At 39.7% G+C, this 27,500-nt stretch overlaps 1 protein-coding gene across 3 annotated transcripts in view; it reads right to left on the bottom strand.

Moving 5' to 3' along the window:
* The window catches only part of NELL1 (neural EGFL like 1), a 609,773-nt gene that overhangs the window by 365,975 nt on the left and 216,298 nt on the right, over nt 1–27,500 (bottom strand). For all 3 annotated transcript variants that reach the window (XM_081938833.1, XM_081938832.1, XM_081938834.1), the window contains exon 5: nt 15,176–15,272. In XM_081938833.1, the coding sequence (XP_081794959.1) occupies nt 15,176–15,272 (97 nt within the window). The remainder of the gene's footprint in view (nt 1–15,175; nt 15,273–27,500) is intronic.

Raw genomic sequence — 27,500 nt, 5'->3', positions numbered from 1 at the left:
TACTTTGCTCCAGCACCAGTCTTAGTTGTCCCAGTTTCATGGCAGTCATCTGTATGCTGCCTCTTCTCCTTGCTGTGGATGAGAGGGAAAAAAAACCCTGGTTCAGGCAGGAGAGCTGTGAATCTCCACGACGTCACAGGGTGCCCCTCTTTGCTTCACCATCCCTACAGGGCAGCTTTGGATCCGTTCAAAGCCCACCAATGGAGGGAAGTCAGCATGCGATCATAGAGACCTTCTCCACATGTTCGATATTGCTGGAACATCAACTGGAAGTCACCAGATATATATTGTATTCAATATATTTGAAATTGGTTGGTTTTATTCTTCCATTTTAACTTCACTTGAATCCTAAATATGAGAAGTTTGTGATTTGTTACACATAGGTCATGGTTACATCTTTGCTATTACTATATAACCAAACTCTTCCTTGTATCAATTTTATTTTATTTCCATGTGTTCCATCCATGTATCTAGACATTGGTTTGGTTGTTTGAAGACTATGTTAGCATAAAAACAAAACTGGATTGGAAGATACTGGTAAGTCATTATTCTGTTTCATTAGCCACATAGTATAGTTACATTTTGATCCTTACTGTTTCCATTCTTGGCTTTCCAGTCTCCATCCTCAACAGCACATACTTGCATATTATGTTGGTTTCAAATTGAAACCTGCCATAAAACTATTCAAATTCCTCTTCTTTTGCCTCAGTGATTGTAGCATCAACTTGAATAAGAATAGTAAAGTGATGTCGAGAGATTTTGATGAAATTATTCAATCATTGATTACACCACATCTACGTACAGTACTCCAATAATTTCATAGTCGTCCTATGAAAGCAATACAATCATCTTCTTTGTTTTTCATACCCTGAGTAGTGAACAGCATAAACTTCTTATGGAAAGTGTCCAATGCCAATCCATTTCAATTGGGTGGTATCCAAAATGTCAATCTGTAGTTGATTCATTTCATCTTTCATTGCATTGAATTTTTCAGGGTCCATGCTACTTCTGTCCATATTCCTATGGTAATTCTGTCTTTACAATTTCAGTCTTTCTTTTCTTGCACTGTAACATTAGCAACTAGACATATGGAAGGCTTTTATTTGCATCACGAACACCATTAGGTTTCTAAAGATCTACAATTCTTCCTCAGTGTTGAGTGCTCCCTGATCTGAAGCACATCATCTAGCACTATATCAACAATTGCTGTATCTTGTTGATCGATGTGACTTTGTTGAAAAATACAGAAGTTATCTTCTTTTGCAAGTATGAAATTGTGTCTTCGCTGCTATCACTGCATGCAATATAATTTCCTGTTCATTTTAGCAGCTGAGATGACCTTGACATGATGAGTTGACCCTATTGGCAGTACGCATTATTGGTGTACACTCCCAATACACTTCATGTATTATTTCACCACAATGAGGCAGCATAGCAAGACTTTGAAAATACCTAGCAACCTATTATACCTTAAGATGTTCTATATTGTCTTTCTACTAGATGGGGGACTAGCAAAATGTCCCCCCCCCTTTCTCATCACTATCCTTCTATTAATACTGAGATTTGTTCCTTTCTCTTGCCTTTCAATAGGTACTATTCCACTGGGGACAAAAATGTAAACATGCTGTTTCTATAGCAAGAAAGATAAAGCAGGAATAGTTAAATTGATTGTTTTATTCAAGGAAGAAAGGATATTCCCATTTGGATATCACTTCTGGATTTTGTGTTTGTGATAAAAAATGAAACTTTGACTTTGGTTTTGTTGATAAGAAAGATTTGTTGTTATAGAAATGGCTAGTTATATATTAATGTGTAAAATCAAAAAGTTAAGGTTGGAATGTTTTTATCTTGTACTGTCCTAAGAAGATTTGGAAATCAAGGCCTTTTTCCCCCCTCTTTTTTCATGTATCATATTCCCTTTCCCGCCTCCTTTTCCTTTACTTCCTTTTCTAGTTTTATTTTTATTTTTTCTTTGTATTTTATATAATAAAACAAATAAAAAATTATAACACCAAAAAAATGTAAACATGCCCTTTTTGAATATTTTCATTTAATCCCAGACTGGTAAATTTGATAAGTGGCCTTTCTAGAAATAACCATATTTACCCCAAAAGGTTCATCACATCACTTATATAACTGAGCAAGATTTTTGGGCAGAAGAGAAAGAAAAAATAAATTGAGAGCAAAAAAAAAAAAAAAAAAAAGCCCTGGAAAAGAATTCTAGATCTATTCACAACTGAAGCTAAATTTGTCACAATTGTGCCTTCACTTCCCAGAAAGTGTCTTTATTTTATTGTCTCTTGATTATCTTGCTGTTTTCCGTACGATATGAGAAGAAATGAAGCAATATTTGTGGCAGATTGTACTACTGCTTTCATTTTTTAAATACAGCCTCAGACTAGAATTTAAATGAGGTATTCATTCTGAAAATTCTACAGAGGTGAAAAAAGAATTAATTGTTTCATTAAAGCTTGCCTTTGACAATGAAATAGACTGACTTGACGAAGATTAGTTACAACTAGAGTGCTGCAGATGGAGTGTGCTGTATCTTACCCAGAATACAAAGCTTGTACTATAAATAAAATATAGGCCTTAGTGCTTCAAGCTTTGCAAATGCAGCATCATGTAACATTTATATGTTCACTTGCTCTAAAAGCAAAAGTCGATCTGTGGGTATTACTTCCCACTTGTTATTTCAAAATCAAATATTAATTGAAAAACTTAATGAAAATAACCAGATTACTGCACAAGTCTCACAGAACATTAATAACATTTTTAAAATAAAAATAAAAAAAGTATTTTGCCCAATCAATGAGTAGAAACCAAACACATACAAGCTTCACACAGTTGAAATCAATATTTAAATAGGTAGGAGGGACTTTTTTTTTCTATCCAAAAGGACAAAGTTTTACCAATTGAAAAGAACATCCAGGTGGATAACCCCAAATGTAGGATAACCTACATTGTGGTGCTTGTAAAAACTGCTTTCATTCAACTGTATACACAAAAATCCATACCTGCACTTAGGGCCAAAAGTAGCTTTCTGTGATTAGAAATGGAATGAGGATTGTAAATTAAAATTAGTTCAAATAAGTACCCAGTTTATTTAATCACACCATATCATATCATCTCCGATTAAGAATAAAGGAAGATTTGTTCTCTTGGTTTAAGCCTCACTATATAAATTTCTACAGCTTTCAGTTTGCTTTTTTTTTTTTAATACGACCACTCAAATCAAATAAATGTTCCCCATTTGATTTACTTTTAAAGCATTACCTCTAAACTCAAAAAGGATAATGGGCCAAGTTTAGCCCAGATTGCATGCTATCCAGAGGTGGGATTCACTTACCTTCCCTACCAGTTTGTAAATGTGAGCGCACTCATCTGTGCATGCGCACCACCTTCTGCGCATGCATAGTGCTCACGGGGGCAGGTGAGCGGAGCGTCCCGCAGCTGCCGCTACCGGTTTGCCCGAATCAGAGAGAACCACCTGAATACTACTCTGATGTCAAAACCCTATTCACTGCTTTTGGATAATTGAACTATACATTTAAACAATGTGGCTTTTTAAATTATGCATGGTAATTAGTTACTTATCGAGCAGATAGATCATTTTCATTCATTTAGGTGCAACTATAATGGGCGTGTGATTGTAAAAAGTAGCTTTCAGAGAAAACCAGTCTCAGCCACTAATGGGTTTCTGAGACAGGAAATGTCAAGCTGGAGTGTAAACTCTAGCCTGACATGAATGGATCATAACAGCAAACGTTGCAGGAAAACATTCAGTTACAGATCCATTGGCACTGTAAGGCAGCATTCACTAATGCAATGCTACAGCACCGGCGTCCAAGGGTTCATTACACAGCATTTTGCTTGGTCTGGAATGACATATATTATTATAAGAATTTACTAATTTTGATTTATGAAAAGAATTTTAACCTGCCTGCTATCCAAAAGGGGAGATATTACAAGCCATAAAGTAATCAGGGTGAAATAAAACTAAATAAGTTAATCATTTTAATTTAATCAGTTGCAAAGGACATACCAATAAGCATAATGAAACTGCAAAAAAATATTCAAAATGATAAGCTGCGTACATTAAGTTCTGAACATAAGTATTAAAAATCCAGCTCATAATCTAATGGTGAATGGCAGGTGTCAGGGTCAGTCAGTCCAAATTATAGGTACCACAAAAGCTACAAAACCGATTATTATTTTATTATTATTCCCTGTGGAAATTCATCATGGGAAACTGAGAATCCTGCAAGAATGTTGAGTAAACTGTTCTTAAGGTACTCTTTATTCACTTCTGTGGTAAATATCTGTAGTGCTAACAAAAACCAGTCAGAATATTACCATCCTGGCTTGAGGGGGAAAAGGGACTTTGTTTCTATACATGGTAAGAACAGTGAGAGTTTTGCATGCACAGAGATGGAAGAAACCACTGCTTTGTGTCTACATGGAGATCACTTTGGACTTTTTGCTTGAAACTGAAAGAAATGAAATTTTAATGTTGGGATTTGATGATTAAAACTCACTAAAATTATAGAACTACTATGTACTATTGCATTTTAGAAAAGGTTAGTGTATTTTACATTTCTACCTGTACTGAAGAAAGTCAGAAGTTACTTTTAAAAAATTTTCTTATTCCTTGCACTTCACCCCTTACTTTTTTCATTTTATATACATACATACATACATACATACATACATACATACATACATACATTCGTAGAAATTTAATAAAATGGAAATGATGATGGTGAAGGGGGTAGAGATGATATAGAGAGACATAATAGAGAGAAGAGATGATAGAGACAGAGACAGAGACAGACAGACAGACAGACAGACAGACACACACATACACCACACACAAGATTACCATCTTGACAAAGAGGCAAGCAGAGACCTTTCAATCCAATTTATGCAAAAAACTCTAGCAAAAGGACATTTCTGAAACAAGAAATTGCAGCAGGAAGAACTTACGAACTGTTGCAATTGCACATTCTCATCAATGTTGATGATGATGTGTCATAGAGTTCCCTTGATAATTAATCCACAACATGGATGGATCAGAACGTCAGTCTGGAAGTGCACATAAGCAATGCTGGACTTGGGAGATGGGCAATGCTTCCTGAATAAGGAGAAGAATTTTCAGATCCCTCTAAAAAAGAAGTTATACTTAGATACCTAGAAGGAAGCCCATGGCAAAAACACCAAGAAGACACCAAGACTGAAGACAGCTTTCCATCACAAAGCAAATATAGTCTAAGTAGGAACTTCCCACCAGGTTTGAATGAACCAGAAAGAACAAAAGGGAGGAACATCTTCAAAGTTGGGATCTCAGACTATATAATAGTGTAAGAAAATTTATTTTCAGGATATTAATGAAAAATTACTTCAGTGCCTTGGATGAAGACTTGTGAGCTTTGGGTTAATACTGTATTATTAGCATATGGTCTTTTATTCCAAAGCAGAAACATTACTGAAGAGATTATAGCTCAATGATACTTGAGACAGAACCATTGGGATTAGGAAGGTTTTCTGTTGATTATTGTGATTATTCCTATATTTCTATAGGAATATTTGAAAACATGCTAATCAAAAAGATCTCTCTGCTTCTCTATTTTAGTTGAAGATTCCTATCTACATCTATATCTATATCTACCTACCTACCTACACACACACACACACACACACACACACACACACACACAGAGAGAGAGAATATATATATAATATGAATGCTCAACACATCTTCAATATTTGTTTTTCTTTACACTTTCAACATTGCAGGGGGGTTTCTCTTTGTAATGAAAACAGAAACAGAATGCTCACTCTTTTTTAAAAGCTTATTTCTAGCTACTCTTTTAAGAAGATATTTTGCATCTAAATAAATGGCTTCCACTCTGATTAGTGCAAAACCACATTGATTTTACAGATAGAACTTTTCAATGAGAATCACTATTTGGAAAGGTGCTGTGAGGATTTCCTTTAAACTGTTAGATTTTTTTTCTTCTTCCCAACAAAACAAAAATATTCCAAACAACGAGAATTCAATATAATTTAGTAAAAACCTAATTATCATAACAGGAAAAAATATTGAATGTTACACTGGATAACAAAAATAATAGGAATAGATCACATTCCTGAATATTTTGAGTTATTCTTATCTTAAAAAGAGGAGCCGAAGATATATGCTGCTTTCCTTTTAGTAATCAAAACAAGATTAGATAATTTTCATAATAAAGTAGAACTTCGAAAGCATTACTCCTTCCAAAAATCAAAAGAAAAGTTTGTTTAAACACACTCTTTGTTGTGAAAATATTTACAAAAAAAAGTTTTGTACATTAAAACCCTGAAACAACTTATTTCGATATGGTTCTTTTGCTGGGTGTGTAAATGTAAGAATAAGGACTGCACATTGCTTATACACTACCAAAAGGATACGTTTTAGCACTGGTTAATAAGAACAAAATGTAACACTTGTAAAATTATAACAAGTAAGCTTAAAAAACAACCAATTAAATGTTTTTTTGCCCTGCAGAGTTAGTAAAATACTCAGACATTCATAGACCCAAGAAAAACACTTGTCTGCTCTCATTATGATCTATAAAAACTGGCAGTTTGTTATCCTATTAGCAGCTATCCTGCGGTTTCAAAGTGTTGATGTATAAAAAATATTAACATATACTTGGATAATATCCATCAGTTCTTCAATGTCAGCTGTTTCTATGTCTAAATCATATTACTACTATTACTAATAGTGTATGTCTGCAGTTTTGTGTGTGCACACTGTATGTCCATAAACATATGTTTCCCATCTGCAGAATTATAGGAAGCAGCTGAAGTTTTTTTTTTTTAAAAAAAAAACCAACAACAGCCCAACAGCTGTAAAATAAAATAATGCCATCAATTTCACTTCAGGGTGACAGCACAACCATTAGGCAGAGAAATAAAGACTAGGCATTGAAGCATTTCTCCATCAACATTTAAATGGGGAAAATGCATTAGAATTAGCTATATCATATTAAAACCTCTTAGAAGGTTCGTACTGAGTGGACAAATTGAGCAATCTTTTGTTTGTGTAAAGCCACTTCTGTGGCTATTTCATCTCTGCATCTAATGGTTCCTTCAACCATTGTAACTACTGAAGTTTCGGCAGCCCAGTGTGACAGTTTAAGAAAATGCAGGTAATTGCACACTCTATGAATTGTCTTCCAAAAGCTATTAAAAGTATTCATCTGGGAAAGAACCAGAAACAGCCAACTAGTTTTACAATATCCTTCACCTATAATCAGAGGAGATATGGGGAGAAGGGGGTGTAATGCCTTAGCAGTTAAAGATGCTGGGTTTGTCAGCTGAAAAGCTGACAGCCTGGGTTCAAGATCCGAGTGTCATGTGATGGGGCAAGCTTCCATTATTAGCCTCTGCTCCTGCCAATCTAACAGTCTGAAAGAATGCAAATTTGAGTAGACGAAAAGGCACCATCTCGTTGAGAAGCACCTTAGCATATAGTCATGCTAGCCATATGACCACGGAAGTGTCCTCAGACAATGCTGGCTCCTTTGGCTAAGAAACAGAGATTAGCACTGCTCCCCTAGAGTCAGACCCAACTGGACAGGGGAAACCTTTATCTTTTACCTTTATGTGGGAGAAAGGGTTTGAAAATAAAGATGGACACGGCACTCATACAAAGCACCAGCCTTTTTTTTAAAAAAGTGTATTGCTCTAAGACGTAGCACCTTGATATTTTTTTTCATTTTCCATTATCCAAGTGAGAAGAGCAAGGTGGGCCAGAATCATTTTCATTCCTGTACCTTCAAAAAAAAAAAAAAAAAAAACTGCAAGCCAAAATGCTCAGTGAATTTTGCTTTAAAATTCATTCTGCTTTCGTTCCAGCATATTCTCTGAAGGTTATCTCTACCGTAAAATGCCACTAATCAATATGACTGTTTCATCATAGCGTTATGTTTAAAAGAAAGGAGGCATGGTATAGTGATGCCCTACAAGGTGTCACGGTTCTTTTGCTTCCAAGAAATAACAGAGAGAACTAAGTTTGAAGAAAATGTTCTTCCGGAGTAAATATGATATATGGACCGACATTGGATGTTTAGAATAAGGAAGTAACCAACAGTTCAAAATATGCCAGACTTTTAATAAAAACAACCTCATTCATAAAGTAAAATAGTATCTAACAACAGAGCACAAAGCATAATGATTTTACATTTATTTTACAATGACTCAGTTAAATAATTTTATGGATGACACAGGGAGGACATGGAAACAAAGTCTCATTTTTGCATACAAATAGCAGGTATCAGCTATTAATTAGTTAATATAAATTATGTATACACACGTAAGTAGTAAAGCCCCTGTGCTAGCAATAGGAATCTTTGATCTTGGCCTTCCTATCAGCACCAATGACATGAAGGTGCCATGACTTTTTATAATTTAGTAGTGGGTTCCAAATTGTGGTGTTGGGGGGGATCCTTTGCTTTTGCCAGTTTTGGAAAAAATAGACAGAGCATAGCTTCTTCTTCTTCCGCTCCTTCCGACAGAAACTCAAGACCCACCTGTTCCAATTAGCTGGCCTGGCCCATTTATAGTCCCATTGTATACCTCCTGGCAAACATTTTATCCCGGGATAGTTTTTAGGGATAGTTTTTAATGCATTTTTAAATTTTTTAAAATTTTTAAATTTTAAATTTGAACTTTAACTATTATTGTACAGTAAATTATATGTTACCTCCTCCAGCCACACCTATACCTATTTTATATTTATATCTATGTATATTATTGTGTTTTAAATATGATTGTACACCGCCCCGAGTCCCTTCTGGGAGAGGGCGCGGTTTAGAAATCAAATAAAAGTTAAAGTTAAAGTTCTCAGGACTGTCACATCACAGACACTTGCTCTGATGATAGATTATTAAAATCATTTTTTTTGTACGGGTGCATATTCAGTGGAAATATTTGAGCTGACTGAAGTATATATATATTTATTTATTTATTTTATCAGACTTATTAGTCGCCCCCTCTCCCCACAGGGACTCGGGGCGACGTACACAAGCAACGGTCTACGGACTACAAAGAAGGAGGTAAAAATAAATAAATACAATAATCAGAGAAGTTAAAACCCCAATAAGAATAAAAGTTTAAAAGCTAACATTGACAATTAAAATTAACCAAGGGGTGGAACAGTTGTCGAGATTATGCCAGGCCGGCTAGCCGAAACAGGTGGGTCTTCAGTTTACTGCGGAAGGAGCGGAGATCGGTTGTTGTCCTGATGTCTGGGGGGAGGTCGTTCCAAAGGGTGGGACCCGCCACAGAGAAGGACCTACTCCTGGGCACCGCCCTCTGACAGTCTCTAGAGGACGGCACCCGGAGAAGGCCCTCTCTGTGTGAGCGAATGGGCCGCAGGGATGTATGGGGCAGGACACGATCCCGCAGATAACTAGGCCCTATGCCATGGAGCGCTTTAAAGATGGTGACTAACACCTTGAAGCGCACCCGGTAGGCCACAGGAAGCCAGTGCAGCTCATGCAGGAGAGGTGTTATATGGGAGTATCTAGTACTCCCCATGATGGCCCGCGCGGCTACATTCTGGACCAACTGCAGTCTCCGGGTGCACCTCAAGGGGATCCCCATGTAGAGAGCATTACAGTAGTCCAGACGAGACGTCACCAGCGCGTGAGTGACTGTGCGCAGGGCCCCCCGGTCCAAAAGGGGACGCAATTGGCGCACCAGGCGAACCTGGTGGAACGTCCCCCTCGCCACGGCTGCCACATCATCTTCTATAGTCAGCCGGGCATCAAGGAGGATGCCCAAATTGCGTGCTCGTTCCACCGGGGCTAATTGTTCATCCCCGATGGCCAGCGATGGAATGTGCTGGTTGTATCGGGGAGCCGGGAGCCACAGCCACTCTGTCTTGGAGGGGTTGAGCCTGAGCCTGTTGTCACCCATCCAGACCCGCACGGCTTCCAGACAACGGGACATCCCTTCGACGGCCTCGTTGGGTTGGTTTGGGGTGGAAATGTACAGCTGGGTATCATCAGCGTACAGGTGGTATCCCACCCCAAAACCACGGATGATCTCGCCCAGCGGTTTCATATATGTGTTGAACAGGAGAGGTGAGAGGATCGACCCCTGAGGGACCCCACAAGTAAGGGGCCTCGGGGTCGACCTCTGCTCCCCTGCCAACACACATTGCGTCTGGCCAGAGAGGTAGGAGCGGAACCACCGCAATACGGTGCCTCCGATCCCCAACCCCTCCAGACGGCGCAATAGGATACCATGGTCGATGGTATCAAAAGCCGCTGAGAGATCTAATAGGACAAGGATGGAGGAACAACCCCCATCCTTTGCCCTCCAGAGATCATCCACCAACGCGACCAAGGCCGTCTCAGTACTGTGACCAGGCCAGAAGCCGGACTGGCGCGGGTCTAGATAATCATCTTCCTCCAGGTGACGCGGGAACTGTTGAGCCACCACACTCTCAACAACCTTCGCTAGAAAAGGAAGGTTGGAGACAGGACGATAATTTGCTAGCTCCTCTGGGTCCAGGGAAGGCTTCTTGAGCAGGGGTCTCACCACCGCCTCTTTCAAGGCGGTTGGTAAAAGGCCCTCACCCAGCGAAGCGTTCACCAGACCCAGTAGCCAGCCTCGTGTACCCTCCCAGGAAGCCAGTACCAACCAGGAGGGACACGGGTCCAATAAACATGTGGTGGCTCGCAGTCACCCGCGCAACCTGTCCAAATCTTCGGTGACAACAGGGTCAAACTCCTCCCAGTGTGGAATCTCAAGACTAGCCTCGGACGCCCCCTCTGGAACACTGGGGTGGGTCCACTCCCTCCGGATCCGATCAATTTTATCCTGCAGGTATTCCCCAAACTCCTCTGCCCTGCCCTGCAACGGGGGGATCCCGCTGTCCCTGCGACAGCATGGAGCGGGTCACCCGAAACAGGGCGGCAGGGCAGTTCTCTGCGGACGCTATAAGGGTGGCACAATACTGACGCTTGGCCACTCTTATTGCCACAAGGTAGGTCCTTAAGTAGGCTCTTACCTGTGTTCGATCGGATTCGGAGCGGGAGGATCTCCACTTGCTCTCTAGGCGTCTCCTATGGCGTTTCATCGCCCTTAGCTCCCCATTAAACCAGGGGGCCCAGGTCGATCGTTGCCATCGGAGAGGACGCAAAGGCGCAACCCGGTCCAAGGCTCCGGCGGCCGCACTATTCCACGCGGCCACCAGGTCCTCTGCCCGGGAGCGGGACAGGTCTGCAGGAGGTGGCCCAAGCTCCGCCTGGAACCTATCTGGTTCCATCAGACGCCTGGGGCGGAACCATCTGGGACAATCTGGTTCCGCCTCCCCGCGGCGGGGGGTAGCGCCAGGGAAGTCCAGTTGGAGAAGTGAGTGATCTGACCATGACAGGGGCGTGATGACTAAATTCCCTATACCCAGATCAATCGTCCACTGGTCGGAGACAAACACAAGATCCAGTATGTGGCGTCTTTCGTGTGTGGGGTCCCGAACTACTTGAGTCAGATCCATGGCTGTCATGGAAGCCATGAATTCCCGGGCTACCTCGGATGCCTCTCCCGTCGACAGCAGGTTGAAGTCCCCCATCACTAGTAGCTTGGGGGTCTCAACCGCCATCTCCGCGATCAGCTCGAGGAGTCCGGGCAGGGCCGTTGATGTATGGCGGGGAGCCAGGTATACTATCAACAGACCCAACTGTCTCCCTGGGCCCCATTTCATGCCCAGAGACTCACAACCGGATGTCTGCGACACAGTGAATTCTCTCGGAGTCAAATCTTCCCGGATGATTATCGCTACCCCACCGCCCCTACCCTGGGCCCGTGGCTGATGGAACACCCGGTAACCTGGAGGGCACATTTCACCGAGGGGCAACCCCCCCTCCGGGCCCAACCAGGTTTCCGTTATTCCTGCGAGGTCCGGCTCCCCCTCTGAGATCAAGTCCCTGATGAGGGGGGCCTTATTAACCACGGACCTCGCATTACATAACATCAGCCTAAGGCCCAGGCTCTGCCGATCCTGTCCACCTAGACTGCGGGGGTTGGTACAAGTGACTGGGCGTGTCCAACAGCCCCGGTCTCCCAACCGACTATGTGTTCTTCTGGTGTCCTCGCGCCCGCCCCTCCCTACGACCGTCGTTATCGGATTCCCCCCCATAGGAATGCTGTAACCTTTCACCTCCCCCACTCCGCTCCCCTCCATCCTGATCCCACCTGTTGACCTGGCTATATCCATACCCCCAGGTTGAGTAACCCTCCCCCCCTCCCTGGAACCCCTTAAAAATTTTAAAAAACATTTTACTAAAAAAACCCTGATCCCCCGCTTCCTCCACCTCTCTGGGTCAATAAACCCTTCATCGAGGTGTGCCCTCACCAGGGCGGGGGGGGCATACCTGTGACAGGGGGGACCCTCGCAATTGTAAAATATCAGCCCTTGAGTAGATTATGATGATGATAACTATGGCTATGGCAGGTCCAGGATGTAAATACATGTGAAAAGGCCAAGATGTAAATGGATAAATAAAAGGAGAGAGGAAGCCTACAACGCCGAACCATGATAGTCAATAGACCTCCATCGAGGCCCAGAGGCAGTTCTTAAAGTTCTTAAAGTGCTTAAAGTGCTTAAAGAGGCAGTTCTTAAAGTTCTTAAAGTTCTTAAAATTCTTAAAGTGCTTAAATCGGAAATCCGAGGGGGGGGCGGGGGGGGATAGGCGAAGTGCCAAGGCCAGTTTCATGGCTTGTTGATCTTCTGGGGTCGCCCAAAGCCTCCGGCGGCCCCCCCTGGCTTGCTTCTTAAATCCCCACAGCTCCTCTCCGGCCCCTCAGCCTCCTGAATAGGCAGCTCACCGCGGTTAGAGAGATGGAAGGAAATATGGCACCCGATGTTTCAATGCCATCTCCGCCAGTGCCGCCATCATTGCCGTCGCCGGCTGGGCCCACACACCGCCCCCGAACAGTTTATTCTCCTCCTCACCGACTCGCTCCCTCATGGAAACGCTCCTCCGCTCTTCCGTTCCTCTGTTTCTCAGCTGTCTCCTCATCCTGGCAGCCATGCAAGTCACATTTCCGGTTTTTCCGCTGCCGTGGCTCAGCCTCAGCGTTCTCGCAATCCTCCATCTCCTGTCCATCCGGCTGTCTGATTTTCCCGGGTCTCAGCTATCCCCCCCGGGTCACAGTTGGTTCTCAAAGATGGCCAGGGTTACCACTGACCCCCTCACGGTCCCCAAAATGACCGGTGGGGACCGAAAGCGCCCGCTATCCCTGCCAGGGAGCCCCATCATTACGGAGCTCTAGGAAGGTCCCTCCATTGCCCCGGAAGCTCCTCCTCCTCCTTGAAATGCACTTCTAATATTAATTCTACAAATGCACTTCTGGTATTAATTCTACTCTCCCCAGTACTTTCCACTGATTAATTGTTCTAATTGTCAGGAAATTTCTCCTTAGTTCTAGGTTGGTTCTCTCCTTGATCAATTGCCATCCAATGCTTCTTGTCCTGACTTCAGTGCTTTGGAGAATAGACTGACTTCCTCTTCTTTGTGGCAGCCCCTTAGATATTGGAACATATCACCCTTAGTTAGTGGAGGGTTGCAGGCAGTACACCCCCGGTACAGGCATACCAGTGCCTGTCGGGAGCACCGGATACAGTTCCGGTATGGTGCTCTGGAAAGCCCACCCATCCGCCCGATCTCCTTACCTGTATTTGAGCTCTTTGGTGCTTCTGCACATGTGCACGGAGCATACGGTGCCTGCACGATACTCCCCTGAGCAGCTGAAGTATCACGGAGGAGCCCCGGAGGTAAGGATGCATGCACATGTGTGTGAATGCTGTGCATGTGCACATGCACTGCACGGGAACATGTGGGGGATGCTGGGCCCTGTTGCACCATACCGGTTGCAATGGGATCCGGAACCCACCACTGCCCTTAGTCCTTATTTTCATTAAACTTGGCATACCCAATTATAGTTTGCCATATTCAGTAACAATTCTAGTGCCACATTCAGTGGAAATATCTGAGCTGGCTGAAGTATATAAGTACCAACTTGATTTGAGAGAAATGCATTTTTAATATTAACACCACTCTCCCCAAACTAACACTTTCCAGATACAGTCTATTGAGATAGTTGATTGGGAGTTAGGACGGCAGATCCAATACACCTGAAGTCAGTTTGGGAAAAGCTCCACATCTCCTTGATGCAACTATGGACATATTTTGGGCATGTGCAAATTAAACCAAAATATTCCAGCAGTATCGGTAAGATTCAATTAATATTCCCTGTAGATTTCATAGAAGCCAAACAATGAATGAATGAAACTAGAGAGGAAGCACAGGAATACAGTGTTTCCTATAAAGGTTCCTTTGATGATTTCATGGGCAACCTTCTTGCTTTTTCTGGGCAGCAGGGTCTTCAGCAAACCACAGCAGTGACAAAATGAAGCACATGCATAGACATGCCATAAATGCCACCTTATGTACCTGTGCTACCATGTCAGATGTCAGTACATACATTGAGGCATTTGTGTGATAACATATCCAGGCACATTTTGTCATTTGCTTTCTTGCTGCTATGAATTTCCATACTTGTGGAGGTTTTCCTCTCTATTTTTTTGGTCTAGTTTAAATTACAGCCTTGAAATTCCTGGTGGTCCCTTTTTCAATTACTAATCACATCTAACTCTACCATTTGGGATCAGCCAAGGTCATCTAGGATCTGCCATATAGCTAGGATTCATTGTCTTTACTATTCTAGATAACTAATCATAATTAATTTTTGGCATGTCTTTCACAACTTGATGCTTCTAGATTTATGTTAGAAGTATGATTCTCTTCATCTATAAATAATATAGAATTGTGGAATTTGGATGGCTAAGAATTATACTGTTCGTAGCCCAGAGTATCTGAAGAGTGCCAGGTTGGAGAATGTTAATATAGGATATTCACTGCATGTTGTAATAAAAATACTGTCCAAAAGAAATATTGCATACAATCAGTGCAAATCACTGAAGTTCTATAAACACTCTATCTTTTGTAACACAAATACACATTCAAAGAGAAAAATAACTATTATTTTGAAATAGCAGTAAGTATTTCAAGTTTTACTTTATTGCTTTTTCAACTGTGGCAATGTTTTGCATCCTTACCTTAAAAAAACCATGTTTTCTGTTGCGCTGCCCTAGCCACAAATTGCTTCCTGGGGTCAGATTTGTTTCTGGACGATCTATCACCCGTTCATAAATCCTGTAAAGCAAATGGTGTGGTTAGAAAAAAGTAACAGCTTTGATTATTAAAAAAAAAAACCTTTAAAAAATGAATATAAAAAACATTAGTAGAAATTATAAACAAAATGCAACCCAAGGGCAAATCAAACTATCATAAGTTCTATGTCTAAGCCTGCAACTGAACAATTAAAGACAAAAGAATATCCATTTTCCAGAGTCAGATGAAATATAAGATTTCAAAGATGATTGGTAGGTAGGTAGGGCCATAGATCATATAACAGATTTTAATTCAATAGTACACAGTTATGCTGTACTTAAAATAAAATTAGCTCATAAGAGCAGCAATCAACTTTCTCTTTTGAATAATCAGTATAGTCCCTAATCCAAAAAAGATTCCCCATTTTTATATTAAAGTACAGTTCCTGCAATGGATGGCTGAAGAAGCAATGGTCAAGCAATAACAAAAAAGCATTTCTTAAAGGTTGCAAATACAATGGTTTATTTTCCATCTGTTCAGTATAGATTTGTAAATTGGTATCTTTTAATCATTAAAAAGAAAGGTACAGTTGTATAAATCATGGTTTGCCTTGACATCCTAATCCTAATTATTGGAGCAAAGGATCAAACAAAAGAATAGTTTGAGAATTCCATTTATTCATTTCATCTTTTATAATTTTTGCAAAAACATGGTATGGGTGACAACTCATTCTGAAATGTTGCTTTTTAAAGGAACCAAATTACTTGCGTTTTAATGAACATTTAGCAAAAAAAAAGTAATGCTCAGTTAAATAAAATGCACTGTATCGTTTTCTGAACTGTTTTGGACTAATTAACAAAGTACTAATATTTGTATAGATGATTAAAATCTTTTAATTAAGAGGGAGGAAACCAACATAATATTATCATTTAAAGCCTATGGCTTAGAAATACTAAATGAAGTCAAAAGTGTTATTCACATAATTATGAACATAACTGCTTATCTGCATTGTAATTACAATCAACCCTGATACCTTATAATACTGAGGCAAAAATCTACATTCAAAGTTGTAATCATTAACGATGCACTGAAGAGCTACCCCTCATTTGCTTGATAATAATGACATATTTCCTCTTGAACTAATTTACCTCTTAGAGTAATAAAACAAGTTGCCATTCACCAAGTCTATATTTTTGAAATCATCAAAAGTATTTATTATCTCTACCAATATTTAAAGTGCATCACTTCTTCAACAACGAGAGCACAATTAAATTTCTCACATACAAAAGTGGTTTAAGAGTCTATATAGAGACTTCAACATACATATAAAATAGCGTATCGGTCTTACAGTTTTCTTGTTGGCTTCTTACTCCAAATGTTTTACATTATTTATTTATGACTTTAGTATTTTCTCTAGAGTGTGTCTAGTCTTCCCAAAGTAACGATCAATATTCCATGAAAAACTGCACCTTCTCTTAAAAACTAACACATTTTCCTCAAGGCTTTAAACAAAAGCATGCACTGTTATCTGCATTGCAACTTACAAAGGGTATTGCATTTTATTTTTTCTGACCAAATACAACTCTAGAAGCACTCCATTAGATCTGTCTTCACTGACATAAGAAATATGAATTTTCCAATATAGAAACACACAAATCAACATGTATTATGTTACAGTTCAATGCTATGACTTAAGGAATACAAATGAGACAGAATGTTACTTGCAAGTAACATTGGGAGAATTTAACAAACAATTTATGGAAAAAAGGCATAACTTCTTTTCCTGACAGTCTTTCAGAAAATCCCATTCATAAATGTAGCTTGGCAAGCAACTCAAGATTTTTTTCCACATATCACTCTAATCCTCTTTCTGAAATATCTACTTTCTCCTTTAGTCAGTCATTTGGGTTAATTACGAAGGACTTTGAGGGGGGGGGGTTTCTCATAGAAGGGATAGTTAAGATATCACAGAAACACATGAGATTTCATAATTCCTATGAAGTATTTTGATAACTGTATTAGGTTGTATTCAGAGGTGGGCTGCACTTACGTTCACAAGCAGTTTGCTGGTTGTGAGCAAGCACGCTAGCTTCATTCGCATGTGCCCCTTTGGGAGTGAAATGGAGCTTCAAAGAAGCAGGTAATCAACTCAGGCAGCTCTGGTGAGTAAAGCAGGGGCGGCCCAAAACTCAGCTGAGCAGTGAGGGCAGAGGGAACGATCTAGAAAGTTAGTTATAAATGGATAGCTTAGCACAAGGGTGGACGTGCAGGCCCAACCAGAGATTAGAGCTAAGGGTTCACCCAAATCCATGTGACCATGCAGAAGCCCATCACTGGTTGTGTATTAGATTAACAAGTTGGGGTTACTAATAAAAAATAAATAAAGCAGTTAATAAAGCAGTTAAAGCTCTCTCATTCCTTCCAGATTTTTGTGAGTGACTACTGCAATCACTGTAATTTCATACTCCAATTCTTTCAGTGAACCTTCCAAAAGTTAGCTGGGATTTAGCGGTTTGGAGTACCAAGAATCTGAATGCCAATCCTTAACATCTCTTGTTCAGTTTACACAAGAAACAAAGAAACAATAATAGCTTGAAAAGGAGGAGTCGGAAGGCTTCTGGGAAATAAATGACCTGCTCCATCACAAGACTTTTTCAATGTTTACGAATGGCATAGCATGGCATGGCATGGCATAGCATAGCATAGCACAGAACAGAACAGAAGAGAACAATTTTTTATTGGTCAAGTGTGATTGGACACACAAGGAATTTGTCCCCAGTGCATAAGTGTCAGTACACATACAAATAATAAACTGATATAAGACACCTTCTCCTAAATAAGGAAAACGATGAAACATTTACATTTTACATGGTATTACATGGAAATAATATTGAAAATAATGGCAATATTATGTTTAGAAGCAAATGAATTAGGAATGGGCAACCCATGGGCTACACCCTAAAAGTCTATCATTGAAATTCAGTGATAAAATGGGTGACTTACCAGCAGTACAGATTTTAGTATCAGTCTTGTTTCATTATTCTGGCCCAAATGAAGTAAAAACAGGAAAGTGAAGTTTGGGAAGGCAATATAAGAGAGCAAATGTGATGTAATCGTTGAAGTATTGAATTATGACTAGGAAGACCCAGGACTCAGTTCATCACCAGGCATGAGAGCTCACTCTGTGACTTTTATTCTGACCTCAGTCTACTTCAAAGATTTGTTGTTGTTGTGGGAAATCACAGGAGGAGAAAGGACTATGTACATTGCCTTCGGTTCCTCAATGAAAGATGTGTAATACATTTAAGAAATAAATGAACTGTTCCTATTTTCACCCTTTAATCTCTTCTCCCAAATAGCCCAACAGTGTGACAGAAAATGTTAAGCTCTTTGCAACTGAATACTGATGGTATAATTTAGTTTGGGGAATTTTAAGGTACGAAAAATGGAAATGGGAAAAGTTTGCCTCCCAGAGGCACCTTGCTCACATTTTCACACTTAAAACCTTACAAACCAGCAAAAATGGGTTGGGGGGAACCCATCCTTAGGCCTTTTGGTATATAATCACTCTTTCACATGTATCTCCAACTGGTCAGGAGAATGACTAGCCCCTTTGCATCTTGAAGACTGACCCACTCCTGATGTAGGTCATTCATTCTTTGCTTCACACCAGCTTCTATGTCAATTGTGATTTGAATCTGATTTGAAGTAAGCTATATTATTTATAACTGATGTTATCAACATTCTTAGAAAAGTATTAGTCAGTTATATATTTTCCTCTATTTGTTACTAACAATGAGTCTTTAATTCTGCCCCTGGTCACTTTTAATCAGAACTGAAAGAAGAAGCCAATTAATACAGAGTTGTTTTTTCAAGAAGTAGAAATGCAGACTGTGAACCAAAAGTGAAAATGGGTAGCAAGAAAAGTATTTTTTTTAAATGTAACAAAAATGACAAATGTCAAAAATAATGACAGCTCTAAATATATTAGTGTTTAATAATGAATATGTCAAAAGAAGTTTTATTATAGATGATGAGCTGTTATCCAACTGGTGTCCTCTGCTGACCAAAGCTCTCATGTACTGACATGAAAGAAACAAACAAATGGGCCCAATTCTATTGTTCTACCCACGTAGATCTCTTGGGAACTCTCACCTTACCAGAGAATTTGACGCTCTTTTGGAGAATAATTCAGAACATAATGAAAAGTGTCAAGGGAGAATTATCCAAACTCATTCCCTTTGGGTAAAATAGGATATTGTCACATTTGTTCTCAAACTTGGCTACATATTTCCACAACTCTGAAGCTTGCCGGAAAGGGATTTTTCTTCATTGCAATCTGTTGCTTGCTGAAGCAATCTGCAGGAAGGTACAGAGTTCCAGTAATTATTGTAGAAAGAAAATTGGCAATCTAGATCGCTTCTGGAAGCAGCCAATGTTACTTTTAAAAACTAAAGAACCTTGGCTTCTCCTAGTATCTCTCTGCACTTTCCTTTAACACACATATCTGGGCAGACAACTTCCAGATCCAATTTTAGCAAAACTTTATCTATCCATTCAGCTTCTGAGACTTCTGTGCCTCCCAATGGAAGATCAGGTCATGGCCATAAGAAATAAAACTTTGACATCTGCAATACTGGCCATTATGAAATGTTCTCTCAAAAAGTGTGTTGCTGCCAGTTTGGCCCAGACTGGCCAAACCGGTAGTAGGGGTGGTGGGAGGCTCCGCCCACCTGCCTGGATGCTTCTGCACATGCACAGAAGCATTGTGCACATGCGCACATGCAAAAGTATGCCTGAACTGGTAGTAAAAATATTAGCAACCCACATCTGGTTCTCTCCAATATAACTTACCTGCCTCTTTTTGCTGGCTCAAGATATTTTCATGTCTGAAGATCTTCAATAATATTCTTCATCCAATTAGAAATGTACAAATGGGCTCAGGTTCCTACCCAATATGTCTCTATCACTCGCAATGCCAGCATGAAATATTTGCCCTTTGTCGTGCTTTATGAAAAGATACACTACACCATTGCTGTATGTGTTTCCCACTTCTAGGTGTAAACATAATTATTTAGGCCTTTGGTGTTGGCAAGCAGTCGGTTTTGATCATAATGGATTGCTCTGTAATCAATTATAACTTGATTTTTTTTTCATACATAGTGTTGTTCATTACTCACTATTAACTGATTACCACATAGATTATTTTATCTATGAAAATCAGATAGTACATTTTATAACAGATATATATTTTAATCTTAATGTTGCTGCATGTATTCATCTGGGAAAAAACAATTAGAATTTAGAAAAAAAAAACAATTGCTATCAACCTGCCTTGCATTAAGGACCTGTATACTGCACAAGGCAAAAAGAGGGCTGTGAAAATATCTATGGACCCCTCACATCCTGGACATAAATTGTTTCAACTTCTTCTCTCAAAACAACACTATAGGGCTCTGCACACTAGAACAACAAGACATAAGGATAGTTTTTTTCCCAAATGCCATCACTCTGCTATACAACTAATTCCAACAACAGTGTCAAATTAACTACTAAGACTGTATTACTATTCTTCTTCTCATACTTACTGGTACTTACCTCTTTCCACTTAGGCTATACCTATGTTGTTTGTATCTTTACAACTTATATTGCTTTTATTGTTTCCTAGAATGATTTGATTGCTTATTAGTATCCTATGACTATCACTAAGTGTTATATGTTATGATTCTTGATGAATATTTTTTATGTACACTCAGAACATATGCATCAAAGACAAATTCCTTGTGTGTCCAATCACACTTGGCCAATAAAAATTTTATTCTATTCTATTCAGGACTGGACTTATTACAGTTGTAATTGCTATTTACCTACGTATATTCCAAAGAGAAGTGTGTTGCCTCATGTTTGTTTTCTTTTAAACAGTATTTACAGATAATGTTGGTTTTTTATTTTTCTTGAATTATTCTTCTAAGTTCCTGAAGAATAAACTCATTGGTTAATAGTAGTTTTCTACATATGCCCTCTTCTTTAATTACTATAAGTTTCCTAATCAGCTAACAGACTACTTAGTGAAATGCTCCGGCTTTTGAAGGAAGTCTTCAACTTACAACAACAATTGAGTCCAAAATTTATATTAAGCAAGACATTTGTTAAGTGAGCTTTGCCCCATTTTACAACCTCTCTTGCCACAGTTGTTAAGTGAAATCATTGCAATTGATAAGTTAGTAACCTAGTTGTTAAGTGAATCCATCTTCTCACCTTGTCATAAGGTTGCAAAAGGGAATCACATGACCTTGAGAACACAGCAACGGTCATAAATGTGAAACAGTGGCCAAGCATCTGAATTTTGATCACATGATCATGGGGATGCTGCAAAGGTCGTAACTGTGAAAAACGGTCATAAGTCACTTTTTTCACTGCTGTTGTAACTTTGAACAGTCACTAAGTTTTGAGTTTGAGTTTTATTAAATTTATATACCGCCCCCTCTCCCCGCAGGGACTCGGGGCGGTGTACAGACAGTACAAATAAAACCACAAAGCAAGAACAACAATACATTAGACACCCGACATAAACATACGGTCTGTGACATACCCAAACTCATTTCAAGTTAAAAACAGTCTAAAACCAAATTAAAACCCCAAAATTTACAATATTAAAAAGCCATCCAGGAAGGGCAGTAATAGATTGTACTTAAGATTCTGATTAGGCTAGGTCTGCTAGCCGGAACAGGTGGGTCTTGAGTTTCTTACGGAAGGTGAACTGTTATAAGTCAAGGACTGCCTGTATTTTCTTAATAATGTTCTAATAAGGCACAGCACCTACAGTATCAACTCTTAAATCAAAAAAGATTATATATTCAGAGGAAGAAAGATGCTAACATGACTATATTTTCAAAAAGGCTTATAGAAGATCTTACAAGAGAGGCTTGCAATGGAAATTTTGTAAGTTGTTACCAAACTTACAGTTCTTCAGTTCAGCAAGCTGTGAGCAGAGTTCATAAGCAGACCGGCATGAATGTACTCTTACACTGCAAAGAGCTCTTAAGAACAAAACAATTCCAGAGATAGTTCAAAGCAAGAGATTTAATCCTTTTCTACAGATTAAACAACAGCCAGGGTTTCTAATCTTTGTACATATGTTAGCTACTAACTCACTGCAACAACAGCAGCAGCAGGTAGGAGAGAGAGGAGGGGAGAAAGAAATTTTAATATTGTGTTTTTATAATAATACTCCTCTCACAAAACCATATTCCGTAATTCTGACAGTGGGCTGTAATGCAAAATAATCATAATAATATGATTAAAAAATATTAGTTTTTGCGGTGCCAGAAGATGCTGTTGCTAGAATGTTTAAATTCTAATGCTAGGCATTTTTGTCCCAATGATTTCCAGCCTGAGCTTCGGGGGGGGCGGGGGGGGAGAGCACAAAAATCCCTAGAGGAATCTGTACTTTTGAAATTACTCCAATAATTTACCAAGATCGAAATAGGAGACCTAACCTTGCTGCTGCTCATTCATAAGTGATGGCTGAAGTTTGAGTGTACTCAATGGCTATCCTAAACTAGAAGAAACTACCTTAAAATTTGCAAGGATCAATAACGCAACCTTTTAAGATCTTAAAAACACATTTTGGGAGTAAAGCTATTTAACTCTGTGCCTGTGCATGTTTCTGTGTGTCTATGTTTGTGTATACAAAGAGACAGACAGACAGAAAGACAGACAGAGACAGAGTGTGTGTATATCAGAGGTGGGCTGCTGCCGGTTCGGCCCGGTTCAGCTGAAACAATAGTGGAAGTCAGACCTGGGTTGCAGAACTGGCAGTGACCCAGGCCTGCCATGCTCCTGAACTGGTTCCCTTGCCTCTGCAGGGCTACCGCAATTTTGGATTTTAGTGACTGCATGTGCGCATTTCACTGTAAATTGTTCTGCGCATGTGCGCAGAACAATTTACATTGAACAGTGCCCAAATACGTACGAGCGAAGCAAGCACATGCACGATTTGTGAACTGGTAGTAAAACCAGCAGCAACCCACCCCTCGTGTATATGTATACATATACATATATACATACATAGATACACACACATTATACATATACATACATACATACATGTGCACACACACACATATACTAATTGTATGTTTTATAATATCCCTCCCTTATGTGATAGACAGAAAATGTCTAACAACAAAAATCAGACTCAATTTAAAGATTGCTGCAAGTCACAGAATAGTGTATTTGATTTGGACTTAGCCACTTATTTTAAACTAGCCATTAGGATTTGCTTCTTAGCATAGGAATGGCCCAACTCTTGATGGAAAAGGGCACATTTTTGTGAGGAATAAGAGCAATAGTTGTCTGGTAAAGATGGATAACACTAAAATTTTCTAGTTCCTCCAGGATTAATATGTGTAACAGAAGCCAAATAAACAAAGGAGGCCAAATGTTGTTCATATCCTCCACAAGGACAAAATTGATTATTCAGGAAATTATAGTTAGTTCTATGTATTTTATTCCCATTTCCTAGTTGAATTTGTTAATCAGCAGGGAACAAAAAAAAATCCAGAAGACTCTGGAGATAAAAATAATTTGCCAGCTCCTGCCTACATGACCTTTTTGCTTTGAAAAATCAGTCTAATTACCCTTTTCAAAGTAATATTCAATTTGATCCATATATTCCCTTAAGAGAAACATCTGAAAAAGCAAGCAATCCTTAGAAATGATTGAAAGAGCTATAGTGGTTTGTTTGCATTTATTATTCTGTAGGCATCTAGTGCTGTCAAAGAAATGTGTCCTACTAAGACTTGATGCTCAGGAAACAGTACTTAACAAATCCTATGGTCACATTAAAAAATGGAAAGAGAAGTCTATAGTGTGATGAATTAACACTCAGGCTGTATTGCTTTTGTAATTCAAATAGATCTCAACATGAGAAATTGTTAACATTTCTATATCATGCACAGTAGCTTCCTTTTTTAGACTTAATTCAGATTGTGGTATCCTCACTCTTGAGTATATGCTTCCCGCTAAAGCAAAATTCCTAGTAACTGCATGAATAATATGGAAATCATTTCCACTGCCATTTTCCAGAATATTTTCTTTTTCCTATTTCCAAGAGTATATTCCAGTTCTGGAATTTCCTGATGATCTCCCTTTCAGCTGATAATGATGCCAGCAAAGGTTGCTTCAGTGCTTCCACTTTCTGTGACTTCTGTTCTTCAGGTACTGGATAAAGCACCAAATATGTTTGTGGAAAATTAAATTCACTACCTGGAGTGAGCAGGCATCTCTTTTTCTCCTGGGATCTGGAGTTTTGGTGTTACCTGGGAAGGAGAGTTAAAATAGCCGAAAGCAGAGGTGGGTTTCACATAATTTTACTACCGATTGGTTCCCCGCACACTGAAACTATGAGTACACGTGCATTCATGCTCGCTTTGTGAGCACATGTGCCTTTCATGTATGCGCTTTGCTCATGTGCATGGCTTGCATGCATGTGCATGGCTTAGAAAGCATGGCTAAATAAGATTACATAGATGCAGGGCAGGTGGGCAAGTGCCCACCCGCAGGTCGCCACAACCAGCTTGCTCAAATCGGTCTGAACTGGATGAATACTACCACTGGCCCCACCTATTCTTTAACTGATTATTCATCAAATCTAAACCATTTTCTTCCTAGATTAGCCAGGAAAGGTCCCAATTCCTCTACAACTGTCGGAGCATTGTAAGGATATCCGTGAATCCTTTGTGGGTATGCATATTGTGTTACTTCACGTTGATACTTATTTTACCCTTTTGTGGTCTATTGCTTCCTATGCTGGTAAACTACTCTAAAATGTAAGTGCTTTTCAAATTAGGCATGATGCTAAACTTGTAACCCATTTGCAACAATTCTGTTAAACATAGCAAAAAAGATTCTGTACTCTCATCCTCTGTGAGTTTTAGAATGCATATTTCATAGGGTCCATCCCTTGCCATTCCCGAAACTGTATTTGGAGATGCTGTTGTTTCTCCACTATGTGGCTGTTTTCATTTAAGAAGCACTATACAGGTAGTCTCAACTTACAACCGATCATTTAGCAACTGTTCAAAGCTATGGCAGATGTACTTTGAGGCTACTTACTTACTTCCAACCTGGATTTGAAGTTCCCAGAGTTCCCCTCCCTCCTCATAGTCACATGACTGAACTTCAGGCACTCAGCATAGCCATATTAATGGTGATGTACAGGGTCACATGGCCATGTAACAGTTTTTCTGAAAACAAGCACTTTGTAGGTGATGACCAGGCTGATGACCCGGGGGTAGCGGGGCAAACACTTCATAAGTCATGAGTCACTTCTTTGTAAGAGATCAAAGTCCAGCCCACCGTGAATGCTTCTCTTATCTCCTACATATTTCCCTTAATGGTCTGTTGGTTGGCCAGATTCTCGTGGAGAGCTTAAGCTTGCAATAATTCTTTATACTCATTTGAATGATCTGAATTTCCTGATTTTCTGGCCGCTTGACATGCTTCTGGTTTTCAGCAAAACCACACTTATAGCAAACCATTTGTTTGCTTAATGACCATAGCAGTTACTGTCGCAAAAATGTTCTTGATGTACCTATGACCAAAGGTGGTATTCACAGGTTCTGACCAGTTCTGGAGAACTGGTAGTGGAAATTTTGAGTATCTCCCTCTTCATTTCAAGCCACCTTATGTAAACTCTTGTTTGTGTATATGAATCACAGGCCAGGATACTCATATTTGCCTCTAATGCTTTAGCAATATCAATAGCACTTAGACTTATATACCACTTCATAATGCTTTTACAGACCCTCTCTAAGCAGTTTACAGAGTCAGCCTATTGCCCCCAACAATCTGGGTCCTCATTTTACCCACCTCGGAAGGATGGAAGGCTGAGTCAACCTTGAGCCTGGTGAGATTTGAACTGCCAAACTGCAGCTAGCAGTCAGCTGAAGTAGCCTGCAGTGCTGCATTCTAACCAGTGTGCCACCTCAGCTCACCTCTAACCCTTCATCTCCCGGTCTCTTTTACCTCAGAAGCAGAATCACCTTTTCTCTTTCACATATAAACTGATTATTCTCTATGTTTGGTTACTGTGACATATCCCACCATTGTTATCATTTGTTAGGAGGTTTCTTAATTATGGTAGAGGACATGAACACTCAGAGTGCTTTTTCATAGAAGACTACTTTATTGTACACAAATAATCTCCTATCTTGCTTTTCTATCTATTTTCTATTTAACTGTTTCTATTTAATGTACAAATTTCTATCTGTATATTCTATTTCTATTATCTTATTCTTATATGACTCATGCTTTTTCCTTATCCTAGGTCTTTCTCAGCTCTTACTTTTCTAAATATTTCTCTTTCCTCCAGATTTTCTGTTCTTGTAACCTCAGCCGTTTTTGCATGTGAAAACCCTTTTCACTCCTTTCTAAACTTGCAAATGCACTTTTCTCTACCCCATCCTCATTCCCTGGACTCACATTCCTCTGTTCTTGGAGCAGGTTTCTGAACCTGGGCTGCTGCAGCTGACTTGGTTGTGGGTTTCCAGCCTCTCCTGTGTTTTCAAGAATCTATTTGGGTTCTTTTCCCCCCCATCTCTCAGCTCTGCCACTCAGCTCCAAAAACTGGCATTTTTCTCTTGCTGTCTGAAGACCACTCCTGAGCTGCCTTGCCATTGGCTTTTTTCCTGATATAACTCCTTTCTTAACACCCCCCCCTACACAATCTTCTTTCACTTCCCTTTTTATTAAACAATTTTCCAAATAAAGAGAGGGTGAGGCTGTTTTAACCCTTTTTCCCAAATAGTGTCAAAGCTCTGGATACCAGAAGCAGGGGAAATGTCTGCTCACTTCACTCTTCCATAGTGCTGCACATGATTCGCTACTTACATTTTGACATTCTGAGCATCGATTCAGATACAAGCACAAGAACCATCTATAATTAGGAAGAATTGTTGATACCCCATAGCTCCCAGCTAATTTGCAAAACATGTGTTAAAACACAAGCTACCCAGTTTGTTCAGTTGGATTGTTCAGTTGTTTATACCAGAAACATTTAAAAACAACCACCTCTTCATCTGCAGACTCCAGCATGCATACCAAAGCTCATAACAATGACGTCCTACAATGTGTTTAAAGAAAAACAACATGTCCCTACAGTCTAGAAAACAAAGACTATACAGATTAAAAAGGACATGGTCTCCTTATCAAACCATCCCATGCAATAATTCATATGGATTTTACTCAAAGACTGTGACATTGCAT

Source organism: Natrix helvetica (genome assembly GCF_964273705.1).
Source record: "Natrix helvetica genome assembly, chromosome: 1".
Classification (NCBI taxonomy): domain Eukaryota; kingdom Metazoa; phylum Chordata; class Lepidosauria; order Squamata; family Natricidae; genus Natrix; species Natrix helvetica.
This window is presented reverse-complemented; position numbering and strand designations above follow the sequence as displayed.